Below are 14,322 nucleotides of genomic sequence, written 5' to 3' on the forward strand. Positions count from 1 at the left end.
AATATAAAAGCAAGGATGAAAAAAGATCTAATGCTTTCCCAGGGTATATTATGAATAAACTTTTCTTAGGCTTCCAGCCAGGTATAGGTTCCAATTCCAGAAATAAAACTAGAGGAAAAAATTTTAACAAAGACATAGTTCTCATTCTCAGTAAGAACTGGATTTTGATTGTAAATGAGGTGGAACAGTGAAAACTTGATTGGATGAGGACCAACCAATGAGGAGGGATGGATGACATAATGTGTAAATACCACTGGACCAGACTTGCCCAGACATCATTTCTGATGACAATGGCAGAGTTTATCATCAGAATATCAGTTTAAAAGCAAGGATGTAATTTTGAGGCTTCATAAAGCACTGGTGAGGCCTCACCTGGACTATTGTGCGTAGTTTTGGGCTCCTTATTTTAGAAACGATGTGCTGAAACTAGAGGTAGTTCAAAGGAGGTTCATGAAAATAATTCCAGGGTTAAATTGCTTGTCATACGAAGAGTGTTTGATGGCTCTGGGCCTGTACTCACTCAAATTCAGAAGAATGAGTGGCGACCTCACTGAAACCCATTGAGAGGCCTTGATAGGGTGAATTTGAGGAGGATGTTTCCTAAAGTGTGAAAGACTAAGACCAGAGGACACAGCTTCAGAATAGAGGGGCATCCTTTTAGAATGGAGACAGAGACATTTCTTTAGCCAAAGAGTGGTGAATCTGTGGAATTCTTTGCCATAGGCAGCTGTGAAGGCCAAGTTTTTATGTATACTTAAGGCAGAGGTTGATAAATCCTTGATTGCTCAGGGCATGAAGGGATGTGGGGAGATTGCAGGAGACAGGTGCCAAGAGGAAAACTGGATCAGCTATGATGAAATGACAGAGCGGACTCAATGGGCCAAATGGCCTAATTGTGCTCCTACATCTTAATGTCTATGGTCTTGTTTGTCTTAATTAACCATAGTATTAAGTACAGGGGTTGTGATGTTATGCTGAAGTTGTATAAAACATTGGTGAGGTCTAATTTGAAGTATTCTGGTCACCTACTTATAGTAAGTTTGAAAAAGTACAGAGAAAATTTACAAAGACGTTACTGAGAATTGAGGGCCTGACTAATCGGGGAAAAGTTCAGTAGGGTAGGACCTTATTCCCTGGAGCATGGAGAATGAGGAGAGATTTAATAGAGGTTTACAAAATTATGCATGGTATAGATAATGTTAATGCAAGGAAGCTTCTTCCATTGAAATTGGGTGAGACTAAAACTAGAGTTCATAGTTTAAAGGTGTAAGGTCAAATATTTCAGGGGAACCTGAGGAACTTCTTCACTCAGAGGGTGGTGTGAATGTGGTAGAGGCAGATGCAAGTTAGATGCAATATTTAAGAGAAGTTTGGATAAATACATGGGTTCGTGGGGTATAGAGGCCTATGGTTCAGGTGCAGATCAATGTGGCTGGGCAGAATAATAGTGAGGCATGGACCAGATGGGCCGAAGGGCCTGTTTCTGTGCTGTAGTGCTCAAAGACTCTCTCTGCAACTTTTGTTTTTCACAGCCGCTCATTAATTCCCCTTTAGTTGTTTCTATCAATAAGCTACACTGAGGGCAATTTTACAGAAGCCAATTAACTCACAAACACATTATGGAAGGAACATGCCATCTCCCAAATAACCCAGTCGCCTTATCAAACACCTTCTGCTTCCCCTCCTCCAGACACTATATGATCTTAGCATAGCCTCATCACATACCTCAGAACCCAGAGAATTGTGTGGAAGCATGGCATCCTTAATGCTAGGGGCTTCTTAAGAGGTTAAAAATAAAGGTGAGGGAGTGCAACAATAGAGGTGGTGTCTTAGGTGGTGTCTTTCAGATGATGAAAATTATTATACTGCTAATAGATGGATATGGGTATAGATGACTCAAGCCTATGCATGATAATATCAATTGTTTAGATACAATGATATTATTCCTGTGATTATTCAAGACATTATACGAATGTGTCTTTTACCTTAATGAAAAAAATACTTTTATGTCTTGTTACAGATTTTGCAAACAAATGTAATATTCGGATGCAAAAAACAAATGTTTCTTAATTTTCTCCACAAATTTCCAGAATGCAATTATACTAACGAACTTGGACACTTATGGTAGTATAATGGTTCTTCAGCTGCCTAATGAGTTTAAAGGATAATTGTTACAGGGGAATGATTTACTGCTAATTTTAATCATGTATGAAATTGCACCCTTGAGAATTTTGCCTTACAGAATTAGCCAATAGACTACAATTTAGGTCATGTTTGGTAAACTAGAATGGTAATGACCATTCACGTACTTTAAAATAAAATATATGGCCCATGAAATAAAGCCAGTCAGAGCACTCGCGATGTTCCTGATACTTATCATAATTAACAGAATTAATCCGCTCATTCTGTGCATATTCTTTAACCTCAACACATTTTTTTCCTTAATCCTAGGGAAACTATTGCTTCGAAAACAGCCGCTTTGGACAAAGATCAAATTACTGTACTGTAACGGTATTAATGCCAAGATCGATTGAATGAACTAAAAATTAAGATTCAAAATTGATTACTTTTTTTCAAAAACAAAGTTTCCTTCCAATTTCCATTTGGATCGCTCTTGCATCTTTTATTGCAACATATCATCATCTTAAATAAAGTTCAAAATTAATCTCTGTTCAAATGAAAGCTGGAGTAATAATCTATAATTAAAATATGGCTTTCAGGATTTTAGAATCTTTTTGCTCTGAAACATCTTTCTGTTACAGATTTTGTGAATTACTATGATTTTGAGGTATATTACTGTGGTAAATTAAATTGTCTATTGGGTTGGTGATTCTTGCTATACAGGGGGATAATGAATGCTATACATATGCTACACAGGGAGAGAACTATCGACAGTCAGATTTACTTATCATCAAAGTAGAAATTGTGGTAGAAAACTGCAACAAGTTTTCCAGTTATGGAATGCAAGATGAAGAATTGTTTTCCACTTCTGGCATAATGGTAAACCTGCCAGTGCTTAATTTTGGAAGAAAATCTATTGTGAGCTGGAACTAAGATACTTAGTCTGCCTCATTACTGAGAAATAGCTTCCTGAGCTTAATAAATCAGCCCAGGTGCCAAAGAGCAATGAAACACAAAGAGGTAGAAGCAAGAGTGCTTATCCATTAATACTGTCAGTGGTTGCACTTTTTTTCCTCTTAAAAGGTTAATTTGGCAAGCATAATGATAAGTACTAAGATGATAAGCAGCAAGTGATTAATAGATAAATCCTACTACACCTCCCATAACACATTCAATATTTTTGAATTTGCATAGGATGTACATACTCTGCAAATTATTGGCAATATCCATTGTTATAATTTCTGAACAGAGACATGGGAAGGGCAGGATGCAATTATAATGTCATTCATATTTAAGATGAAGAACATGAATATATGAGCTCTTGCTAATTTGTCTCCATTGATATTTTTCAAATCAGGAGGTGAGGTGACTTGATAGAGGTGTATAACATGATAAAAGGCACTGATGAGTATTTTTTTCCCTCAGGGAAGCAATGGCGAATATGAGAGGACATACTTTTAAGGTGAATGGAGGAAAATAGAGGGGGGATGCCAAAGGTATTTTTTAAGAGGAGTAAGAGGTATGCACTGACAGGGGTGGCGGTGGACATATTAGGGTCATTTAAGACACTTTTAGGCACATGGGTGAAGGAAAATATATGGTTATGTGGGAGAGAAGGGTTAGATTGATCTTGGAGTAGGTCAAAAGATCGGCATAACATGTGGGCTGAAGGGCCTGTACTGCGCTCTACTATTCTATGTTCTGTGTATTTCACTGGTTCCCCATCTGGCCTCGGACCACCTAGACAACAGGAATACTTATATCAGGCTGCTGTTTGTTGATTACTGCTGGGTGCTCAACACTATAATTCCCTCAGTACTAATCAATGAGCTTCAAAACCTGGGTCTCGGTACCTCCCCCTGCAACTAAATCTTTGACTCCCACAACAAGAGACCCCAGTCAATGCAGATCTGAAATAACATCTCCTCCTTACTGACAGTCAACACTAGCTTACCTCAAGGAGACATGCTTAGCCCACTGCTCTACTCTCGCTACACCTATGACTATGTGGCTAGTCATAGTGCAATACCATCTATAAATTTGCCGATGACACAACTGTTGTTGGCAGAATCTCAAGTGGTGATGAGTAGGCATACAGAGGTACCAATAGATTAGCTGGTTGAGTGGTGTTACAACAGCAACACACTCAACGTCAGTAATCTCAAGGAATTGATTGTGGACTTCAGGAAGGGGAAGTTGAGGGAACACACCTCATCAAGAGGTCAGCAGTAGAAAAAGAGAGTTTCAAGTTCGCAAACATGAGGAAATCTGCAGATGCTGGAAATTCAAGCAGCACACACAAAATGTTGGTGGAATGCAGCAGGCCAGGCAGCATCCATAGGAAGAAGGGTCCTGACGAAGGGTGTTGGCCTGAAATGTTGACTGTGCTTCTTCTATGGATGCTGCCTGGCCTGCTGCGTTCCATCAGCATTCTGTGTGTGTTGCAGTTTCAAGTTCCTGAGTTTCACCATCTCTGAAGATCTTTCCTGGGCTCGACGTATCAATGCAATTATGAAGAAGGCGTGACAGTGGCTATATTTCATTAGGAGTTTGAGGAGATTTGGTATGTTACCAAATACCCAGCAGATGTACCAAGGAGATCATTCTGACTGGTTGCATCACTGTCTATTATGGAGAAGCCTCTGCACAGCATCCAAAAAAGCTGCAGAGGGTTTTAAACTCAGCTAGCTTGATCATGGTCACTAGCCACCTCAGCATTGAGGACAATTTCAAATGGTAATGCCTCAGAAAGGTGGCATTCATCAATAAGGACTCCCACCACGTAAGGCATGCCCCCTTCTCATTATCTCCAACAGAAAGGAGGTACAGTGGCCTGAAAATACATACTCAATGTTTTAGAAACAGCTTCTTCCCTTCTGCCATTAGATTTCTGAGTGGATAATGACCCCTTGTACAATTTATTTAATATTTTAATATATATCTTATTGTAATTTATAGTATATTTTGTGCATTTGGTATTTGCTGCTGCAGAATGGCATTAGTTTGTAATAATAAACTTGATTCTGAATTCATCAGCGGAAACTTTAGGTGTATTTACTACCTAGACGAAGGGTCTTGGCCTGAAACCTCGACTGTACCTCTTCCTAGAGATGCTGCCTGGCCTGCTGCATTCACCAGCAACTTTGATGTCTGTTGACAGAAGCTATGGTAGCATTATTAGAAAATTAGCACTTTTTGACTTCACAGTTATGAGCTAAAGAATTCATTTAGAACTGGAGGAGCACTTTCCACTTGAGGGAAGATAAAGGTAATAAAGAGCATCTGTAATGAAGCTATTCAACTCCTGGATAAGTGGGTGCAGATACGTCAGCCAAGATAGTGGTTAGCACAACACTTTATAGTACAGGTATCCCTCTGCAGTCTGTAAGGAGTTTGTACTTTCTCCCCGTGACTGCGTTGGTTTCCTCTGGGTGCTCCAGTTTCTTCCCACAGTCCAAATATGTACTAGTTGGTAGGTTAATTGGTCATTGTAAAATGTTCCATGATAAGGCTAGGATTAAATTGTGTGTTGCTCAGTTGCGCGGCTCGAAGGTCCAGAAAGACTTATTCCATGCTGTATCTCACTAACTAACTAAATAAATAAATAAAATCAGACCCTCCGCAGCTACAGTTTTCTGCACAAGTTGCAACTACTGAAGCATTGTTAATTTGGGTCTAGACTTTCAAGCCATCTTTTTCTTGCACTCCATATTCATTCATGGTATTCCTGGCACAGGTTACAATACTAATGTACTATGCACCTAAGAAAACTATCCTCTTAAATTCTCTTTCACTATGAAGGTTTCAGAAAGGTCAGTGGGGACGCATGTGCAAGGCACAGTTAACTAAGTAAATGTGGTAATTTCACAGTAGGTTCAACTCTGCTTTTATTCTTTCTGGGATTAGATTTGGTTTGTAAAATCACTGGAGGTTCCCTACAATTATGAAATAACAAATTAAATGCAGGGGTATTGCACACAATCAGAACATATTTCACTAATCAAAGTTGTGCAAAATGCACCTAGGGAATTAATTTTTCTGCCAAAGTTAAAGCCATATAATATATTTTTAAGGAACAGAAATATTGAGCCAATTTAATACAGAGCTTTGATACAAATAGGGTTTACTGTATTATTTAATTTTCAAAAGTAATGGCACCCTGTTTATAGAGTATCAGAGGGATACAACACAAAAACAGGACCTTTGGCATATTAAATCCACATCGGCAATCAGTCACCCATTTTATTCTAATCCTATGTGCTCTTCAACTCCTCCACACCACCCCCCCAGATTCTTCCACCTACCCATAAAAGAGGTACAATCTACAATAGCCACTTAACCTATATCCCGCACGTCTTGAAGGAAACTAATGCAGTCACACGAACAATATATTAACTCCACACAGACATCACTCGAAGTTAGGAATGAACTCAGTACTTGGCACTGCGAGTCAGCAGCTCGACCAGCTGGGCCACTGGGCTGCCCAAATTGCAATCTATAATGAATGCAATGGAAAATGCTTGAAATTATGGACAATAATGAATACCATGGTAATGCATCATGGTTAAACCATTAAGGTTATAATTATTAATTTACAATGTAAAATTATGTTAATTCTACAAGCATATTGTTACGGAATTAATTATTGCAATTACAAGGTTGAAGTAATGTTTTATCAGCCTCAAAAAGCCTCATAGCTTTTTTAAAAATTATCATAAATTATGCACACTATTCATTTCTAAGCAATACTGCACACTCACTAAATTTCATAAATCATTATGGCATGAGTTACAGAAAGCAACAGCATGAACAGACAAGTGGATATTTTACACAATGAGGTTTGCACTGCTTTTTTAGAGATTATGTCCTCTTTTCCAAAGGTACTATTGAACAAATTATACCTGGGCCTTGCTAATAGTCTATCATTTTAGAATTTTTGAAAAACCAAATTCAATTATACAATGCAAACACGAGGAAATCTGCAGATGCTGGAATTTCAAGCAACACACATAAAAATTGCTAGTGAACACAGCAGGACAGGCAGCATCTATAGGAAGAGGTACAGTCGACGTTTCAGGCAGAGATCCTTCGTCAGGACTGTACCTCTTCCTGTAGCTGCTGACCGGCCTGCTGCACTCACCAGCAATTTTTACGTGTGTTGCTTCAATTATAAAACATACGGCCCCTACTAAAGCTAACTATTATGACCAACTACAAATTTTGTATTCTTTATGTTCCTTACACTAAATCATTGTTTAAAGACAAACACTATAAACAACATTGCTTCATTCTTTCAATAAAAGCATGTTTGAGTTTCTATTTCAAGTTCAAGTTCAAGTTTATTGTCATTCAGCAATATATATATACACATCTACTGCCAAATGAAACAATATTCCTCTGGACCACAGTGCACAATACAGTACGTATAACTCACATACAACACATCACATAACATTAATACAAATAAATTAACAAATAATAAGCTGCATTTACTATACTAGTTAAAATGTAAACAGTATAACAGCACTGGTGCTTCATTTACGATGAGATCTGCATGGTGGCAAGTAGTTCATTAGTCTCACAGCGTGGGAGAAGAAACTGTTCCTCATCCTAACAGTCCTTGTCTTAATGCTACGGTATTTCCTGCCTGATGGTATGGGGTCAAAGAGACTGTTGGATGGATAGGAGGGATTGTTGACAATGCTAAGGACTTTGTGTACACAGCACTTCTGCTAAGTATCCTGGTCAGGTGGAAGAGAGATCCTGATGATCCTCTCAACAGACCTCACAATCCTTTGTAGAGTCTTGCAGTCAGATGCCTTATACATTGTAAGAAAGCATCTTAAAATTAACATATTACTCTTGTATATTCTTTCTAAGATCTTTCTAAGATCTCAATTATGCACATTTCCTGTGAGCTCAGATAAGAACTTACTAGATGTAATTTTTAATTTGACACCTTTTTATAATGGTTCAATATCTAATACTTATGGTATATTACTGGGGACAAGGAATGTTCCTTTACACAAAATTAAGAATCTCTGGGAATGAGATTTACAGACGTCAATATCTGAGGAAACTTGGAATTAAATTTTTAAACTAGTTAATACTTAATCACTATGTGCTCGTCATTCCCTCAAATAATTTAAGGTGGTACATAGAGTCCATATGACTAAAGATAAGTTATCTCATTTTTATTCGGATATATCTCCCCACTGTGACAGATGCAATAATGGAGAAGCTTCATTAATTCATATGTTTTGGACTTGTCCATGTCTTGAAAAATATTGGAAGGAAGTTTTCAAACTGTTTCTTTACTTTTCAAAGTAAATTTTAAGCCTAATCCTCCGACGGTCCTATTCGGTATTATTGCAGGACAAGATATCAAGTTGAAGACATCTGATTTACATATTTTGGCCTTTAGCTCCCTTATAGCTAGGAGGGTGCTTTTGTTTAAATGGAAAGATGTTTCTCCTCCAACTCATGCTCAATGGTTATACAATGTTATGTCATACTTAGATTTAGAGAAGATTCATTGTTGAATTTCTGTATCTCGTCAAGACTTTCAAATATTGTGGAGACCCTTTCTGAATTATTTTCAAAACTTTCAAAACCCTCAATTCATTGTTTAAATTCAAACGTTGGCTATTATTAATTTTTATTACATGAGAAGGTATTTAACCTTTTTTTTCTCCTTAATAAACAGCTTCAGTCTTGGTAGGGGTTAGACTCTTTTTTTTTAATAAATTAGCATATTTCAATATAACTTTGACTAACATACATGAATATGGGGTAATGAGATTGTTATTACGGATAGATATAATGTAATTGGTAGTTTTTTTCACCTTTATATATTTTTTCTTGTACTGTATTCTTCTATGTAGAAACTAATAAAAATATTAAAAAGGTATATTCTTAAATTTCCAACAATAATTCTATTTTATTTGGCTTGGAAAACTAAATAGTAATGCAAGAAAAATACATTTTAAGCTTGGCTCAAAGCTCTAGCTATATCTAGTTTTTCAGGCTATATATAAATAAGTGGAAGAAATTACCTGCACACATTTCATTTGATTCATCTTCTTTGTTGGCACAATCATTAGCTCCATCACAAAGCCATCTTTTAGGAATGCACCGATTATTTTGGCATCTAAAGTGATTAGTAGGACAAGTACTATTGTCTGGAAAACAAATAATTATAGCTGATCAGTTAAACCTAAAGCTGTAAATAGTACCTTAACTAATGCAATTTATAACTGTTGTATTAATCTAAGATAAACAGATAAATGAATTATTCATTGTCTTAGGTTTGAAATAGTTATTTCAAATGAATTGTTATTTCTACACTAAGCATTTTTTCATAATTTTACTGTCACTATCAGTAGGCTAGGTCTGCGCAATACTAAAATACTGAGCTTTATAATATCAATTGGAAGCCACATTCCAATGATTTATTTGTAAATTTTACCAGCTATTAAATAAATGCTTATTACTTTTTGATTATCCCCGGTGCTTATCAGACCACTGTCATTTGATCCATAAAATGCAGGCGGACAAAAATAAAAAAAATATATATAGAGATCAGCTGTGTCAACAAGCTGAAAATTACTTTTGATGAATTGGAACAGCTGAACAATAAATTACTATACTCATATCCCAAAGTAGATAATTGCATGCAAAATTAGTCAAACAACTTCAGACATTGAAAAAGCTTGCTGAGAATTTGTCTCAAAATAGAAAAGCCGATCTAAGAAAAATGTCCCCAGACCATCTGTACACAAAAGAATGTAACGAGCCATGTTTAAATCTTTTTATTTTAATTTTTAAAATTAAGAACAGACAGTCGTCATTTCAAACTTACAGCAAATATCTTGATTTTCATCACTACCATCGAAGCAGTCATTATCTCCATCACATTTCCAACGTTCTTGAATGCACCTTCCATTTCTACAGGCAAACTCTCCAAAATGGCACTGCTGATGATTGGGTGGGCCAGACTTCACTAGAAAAATGTAGGGTAATAAGTATGGTATTAGATGCAATCAATAAAATACCAGAGACAAGAGTTTTCTCTAATTTACATTGTAAATAGCAACAAATCCACTAAGAAAATGATTGTGAAAGCAGAAATGACCAGGAATTTTAAATGTAAGTTATATCCAGATTAATTAAAACTATATACAGGAAAATTATCGTCTTATTTCACAAACTCATACAATTTCCAGAATCAATTTTCATGAGGAAAATTTCCTCAGGGAAACATTGCAGTTTTTTTCCCACAGAAATGAAGTGCCAGGGAAATCAGGTTTCTGATCTGCATTTGTTTTGTTCTTAGTTTGATGAGCATGAAATGCTGTGGTTTATTAAGCATTATTCAGACCACACTTGGATTATTGTGAGCAGCTTTGAAGCACTTAGCGTAGAAAAAATGTGTTGGCATTGGAGAGGGTCTAGAGGAGGTTCATGAAAATAATTCTGGAAATGAAAGTTTTGATGTCTGAGCAGTGTTTGCTGGCTGTGGGCCTATACTAGGTGGAGTTTAAAGGAATGAGGGGGATCTCATAGAAATCTATTGAATATTAAAAGGTTCAGATAGAGTGGATGTGCTGATGATATTTCCTATAGTGGGGGTGTTTAGGACTAAAGGATACAGCCTCATCATAAAGAGATGTCCATTAAGAACAGAGATGAGGAGGAATTTCTTTCGCCAGATTTTGGTGAATCTGTGAAATTCACTTCCACAGACAGATGTGGAGACCAATTAATTTGGTATACTTAGAAGGGAGATTGATAGGTTCTTGATTAGGCAGGGCATCAAAGTTATGTAGAAAAGGCAGGACAACAGGGTTTTGGGATGCGGGGGATAATAAATCAGCCATGACGGATTGGTGGAGCAGCCGTATTGGACCAGTTGGTTTAATTCTGCTCCTATATCTTCTAGTAATAACCAATTTAGAGCTTAGCATCAAAAGATATACTTTGTTTTGAAAAGACAGACAGTAAGGCAAAGGTGGTGGTGTGGTTCTGTTAGTAAGAGATGGAATTACATCTTTAGAAAGAAATGACACAGGGTCAGAGAATGTTGAATCTTGTGGGTGGAGTTAATAATCTGAAAGGATAAATAAAGCATTCTGGAAATCATATATAGGCCTCAAATAGTAGCCAAGATGTGGGGTTGAGATTGCAAAGGGAGCTGAAGAAGGAATGTAGAAAGGGTAATGACACAATTGTAATGGGGGACTTCAATATGCAAAAGGATTGGGAAAATCAAGTTGGTGTCGGATCACATGAGAGGGAATTTGTTGAATGCTTATGAGACCGCTTTATAGAGCAGTTTGTGCTTGAGATGACTCAGGGAAAGGCTATCTTAAATTGGGTGCTGTGTAATAACTCAGATCTTACTAGGAAGCTCAATGTAAAGGAACACAGAGGAGGCAGTGATCATAATATGATTGAATTCATACTGCAATTTGAGAGGGAGAAGCATAAATCATGTATCAGTTTCAAAATGGAATAAAGGGAATGAGAGAGGCATGAGAGAGAAGCTTGCCCAGGTGGATTGGAGGAGAATACTGGTGGGGATGACAGCAGATCAGCGATGGCTGAAGTTTCTAGGAATATTTCAGAAGACACAGGACAGATATGTCCTACAGAAGAAGTTCTCAAATGGCAGGGGTAGGCAATCGTAGCTGACCAGGAAAGTTAAGGACTGCATAAAAGACAAGGAAAGGTCCTATAAGATAGCAAAAATGAGTGAGAAGTTGGGTAATTGGGAAACTTTCAACATCCAATAAAAGGCAACTAAAAAAGCTATAAGAAGGGAAGGATGAAATATGAGGGCAAACTAGCCAATAATATAAAGCAGGATACCAAAAGATTTTTCAGTTATATAAAGAGTAAAAGAGAGATGAGAGTTGATATTGGACTACTGGAAAATGATGCTGGTGAGGTAGTAATGGGGGACAAAGAAATGGCTAATGAACTTAGTAGGTACTTTGCAACAGTCTTCACTGTGGAAGACACTAGTAGTGTGTCAGAGGTCCATGAGTGTCAGTAAGCAGGAGTGAGTGCCATTGCTATTACAAAGAAAAAGTGCTAGGCAAACTTAAAGATCTTAAAGTGGATAAGTCAAGATCTTAAAGTGGATAAGTCACCTGGACTAAATGGACTACATCCCAGAGTCCTGAGGGAGGTTGCTGAAGAGATAACGGATGCATTGGTGATGATCTTTCAAGAATCACTTGATTCTGGCATTGTCCCAGAGGACTGGAAGATTGCAAATATCACTCCACTCCTTTAGGGAGGAAGGTAAAAGAGAGGAAATTTTAGGCCAGTTAGCCTAACCTCAGTGGTAGGGAAAGTGTTGGAGTCTATTATTAAGGGTGTTTCAGGGTACTTGGAGACCAATGATAAAATAAGTCAAAGTCAGCATGGTTTCTGTAAAGAGAAATGTTGCCTGATAAATCTATTACGAGTTCTTTGAGGAAATAACCAGCAGGGTGGACAAAGGAGAGGTAGTGAATGTCACTTACTTAGATTTTCAGAAAGCATTTGATCAGGTGCCACACATGAGAATACTTAACAGGGTAAAATCTATGGTGTTCCAGGAAAGATACTAGCATGGATAGAGGAATGGCTGACAGGTAGGAGGTAGTGAGTGGGAATAAAAGGGGCCTTTGTTGGTTGGCTGCTAGTGACTAGTGGTGTTTCACAGGGGTCAGTATTGGGATCACTACTTTTCAAATTGTTTATCAATGATTTGGATAATGCAATTGATGGCTTTGTGGCAAAGCTTGTGGATGATACAAAGATAGGTGGAGGAGTAGGTAGTGCTGAGGAAGCAATGTGATTGTAGCAGGACTTAGACAAATTGGAAGAATGGGCAAAAAGTGACAGATAGAATACAGTGTTGGGAAATGTATGATAATGAATTTTGCTAAAAGGAACAATAGTATGGACTATTATCTAAATGGGGAGAAAATTCAAATATTAGAGTTGCAGAGGGACTTAGGAGTCCTCGTGCCAGATTTCCAGGAGGTTAATTTACAGGTTGAGCCTGTGATAAAGAAGGCATTTATTTCAAGGGGAATAGAATATAAAAACAAGGAATAATGCTGCGCCTTTACAAGACACTAGGTAGGCTGCACATGGAGTATTTTCAACAGTTTTGCATCAGAATCCATATCTCAGAAAGGAATTGTTGTCATTGAACAGAGTCCAAAAGAAGTTCACTCACTGGAACTTAGAGGGATTCAGGGGAATCTCATTGAAATCTACTGAATGTTGAAAGGACTAGATAGGATGGATGTGAAGAGTATGTTTCCTAAAGAGGGGGTGTCCTGAATTAGAGGGCATAGCCTCAAAATTCAGGGGTGGCCTTTTAGAATAGAGGTAAGGAGGAATTTTTTTAGCCAGAGAGAAATAAATCTGTGGAATGCTCTGCCACAGACTGTGGTGGAGGCCAAGTCCTTGTGTATATGTAAGGCTGAAGTTGATCATTTCCTGATTGGTCAGGGTATCAAGGATATGGGGAGAAGGCAAGTGTGTGGGGTTGAGTGGGATCCAGGATCAGCCATGATGGAATGGCGCAGCAGACCCGATGGGCTGAATAGCCTAATTCTGTTCCTATGTCTTATGGTCTATATATTGAACCTTGATCATAATAAAACATTAGATTTCTGCTCCAGAGAAATTGTAGATTGAAAGCTAAGAATCTGTTGGTATTTTGCAGTAAAGACGGACAATAAATGAAACACACAGCAGGTGGACAGAGAAAGATCAGAAACCCAAATGCCAAAACGTGTTGCTAATTGAGCTGTGCTTACATGATCCTGATCAAAACCATTTTTTGTTTGGCTTTGGTGAACGTATTGTCTGAAGACACCTTAGTCCAAAATGTAAATGCAGCAAGCAAATCTGAATGTACCCGCCATCTAGTAAAGGCCAAATACTGATAAAGGTTATCACGTAATAAAAGATGATTAAAAATATTGAAATACAAAATAAAAATAATGTAAAATCATACAAAATGCTGGAGGAACTCAGTAAGTCAGAGAGTGAACACTTAATCAGGTGTGGAACGGAGGGGAGGGGGGTTGAATGCAGAATAAGGAGGAGGGGAATTGGAAGGAGTACAAGCTGGAAGATGACAAGTGGGAACAGGTGAGGGGAAATTAGGTGATGATGTGAGAAGTGGGGCAA

At 37.6% G+C, this 14,322-nt stretch overlaps 1 protein-coding gene across 1 annotated transcript in view; it reads right to left on the reverse strand.

Moving 5' to 3' along the window:
* LOC140197951 (low-density lipoprotein receptor-related protein 1-like) overlaps positions 1–14,322 on the reverse strand; it is a 2,495,129-nt gene that overhangs the window by 1,254,651 nt on the left and 1,226,156 nt on the right. The window contains exons 17-18 of the mRNA XM_072258609.1: positions 9,983–10,094; positions 9,177–9,302 (exon numbers count right to left, since the gene is read on the reverse strand). Of these exons, the coding sequence (XP_072114710.1) occupies positions 9,177–9,302; positions 9,983–10,094 (238 nt within the window). The remainder of the gene's footprint in view (positions 1–9,176; positions 9,303–9,982; positions 10,095–14,322) is intronic.

The sequence above is a fragment of the Mobula birostris genome, chromosome 5 (assembly GCF_030028105.1).
Source record: "Mobula birostris isolate sMobBir1 chromosome 5, sMobBir1.hap1, whole genome shotgun sequence".
Lineage (NCBI taxonomy): Eukaryota > Metazoa > Chordata > Chondrichthyes > Myliobatiformes > Myliobatidae > Mobula > Mobula birostris.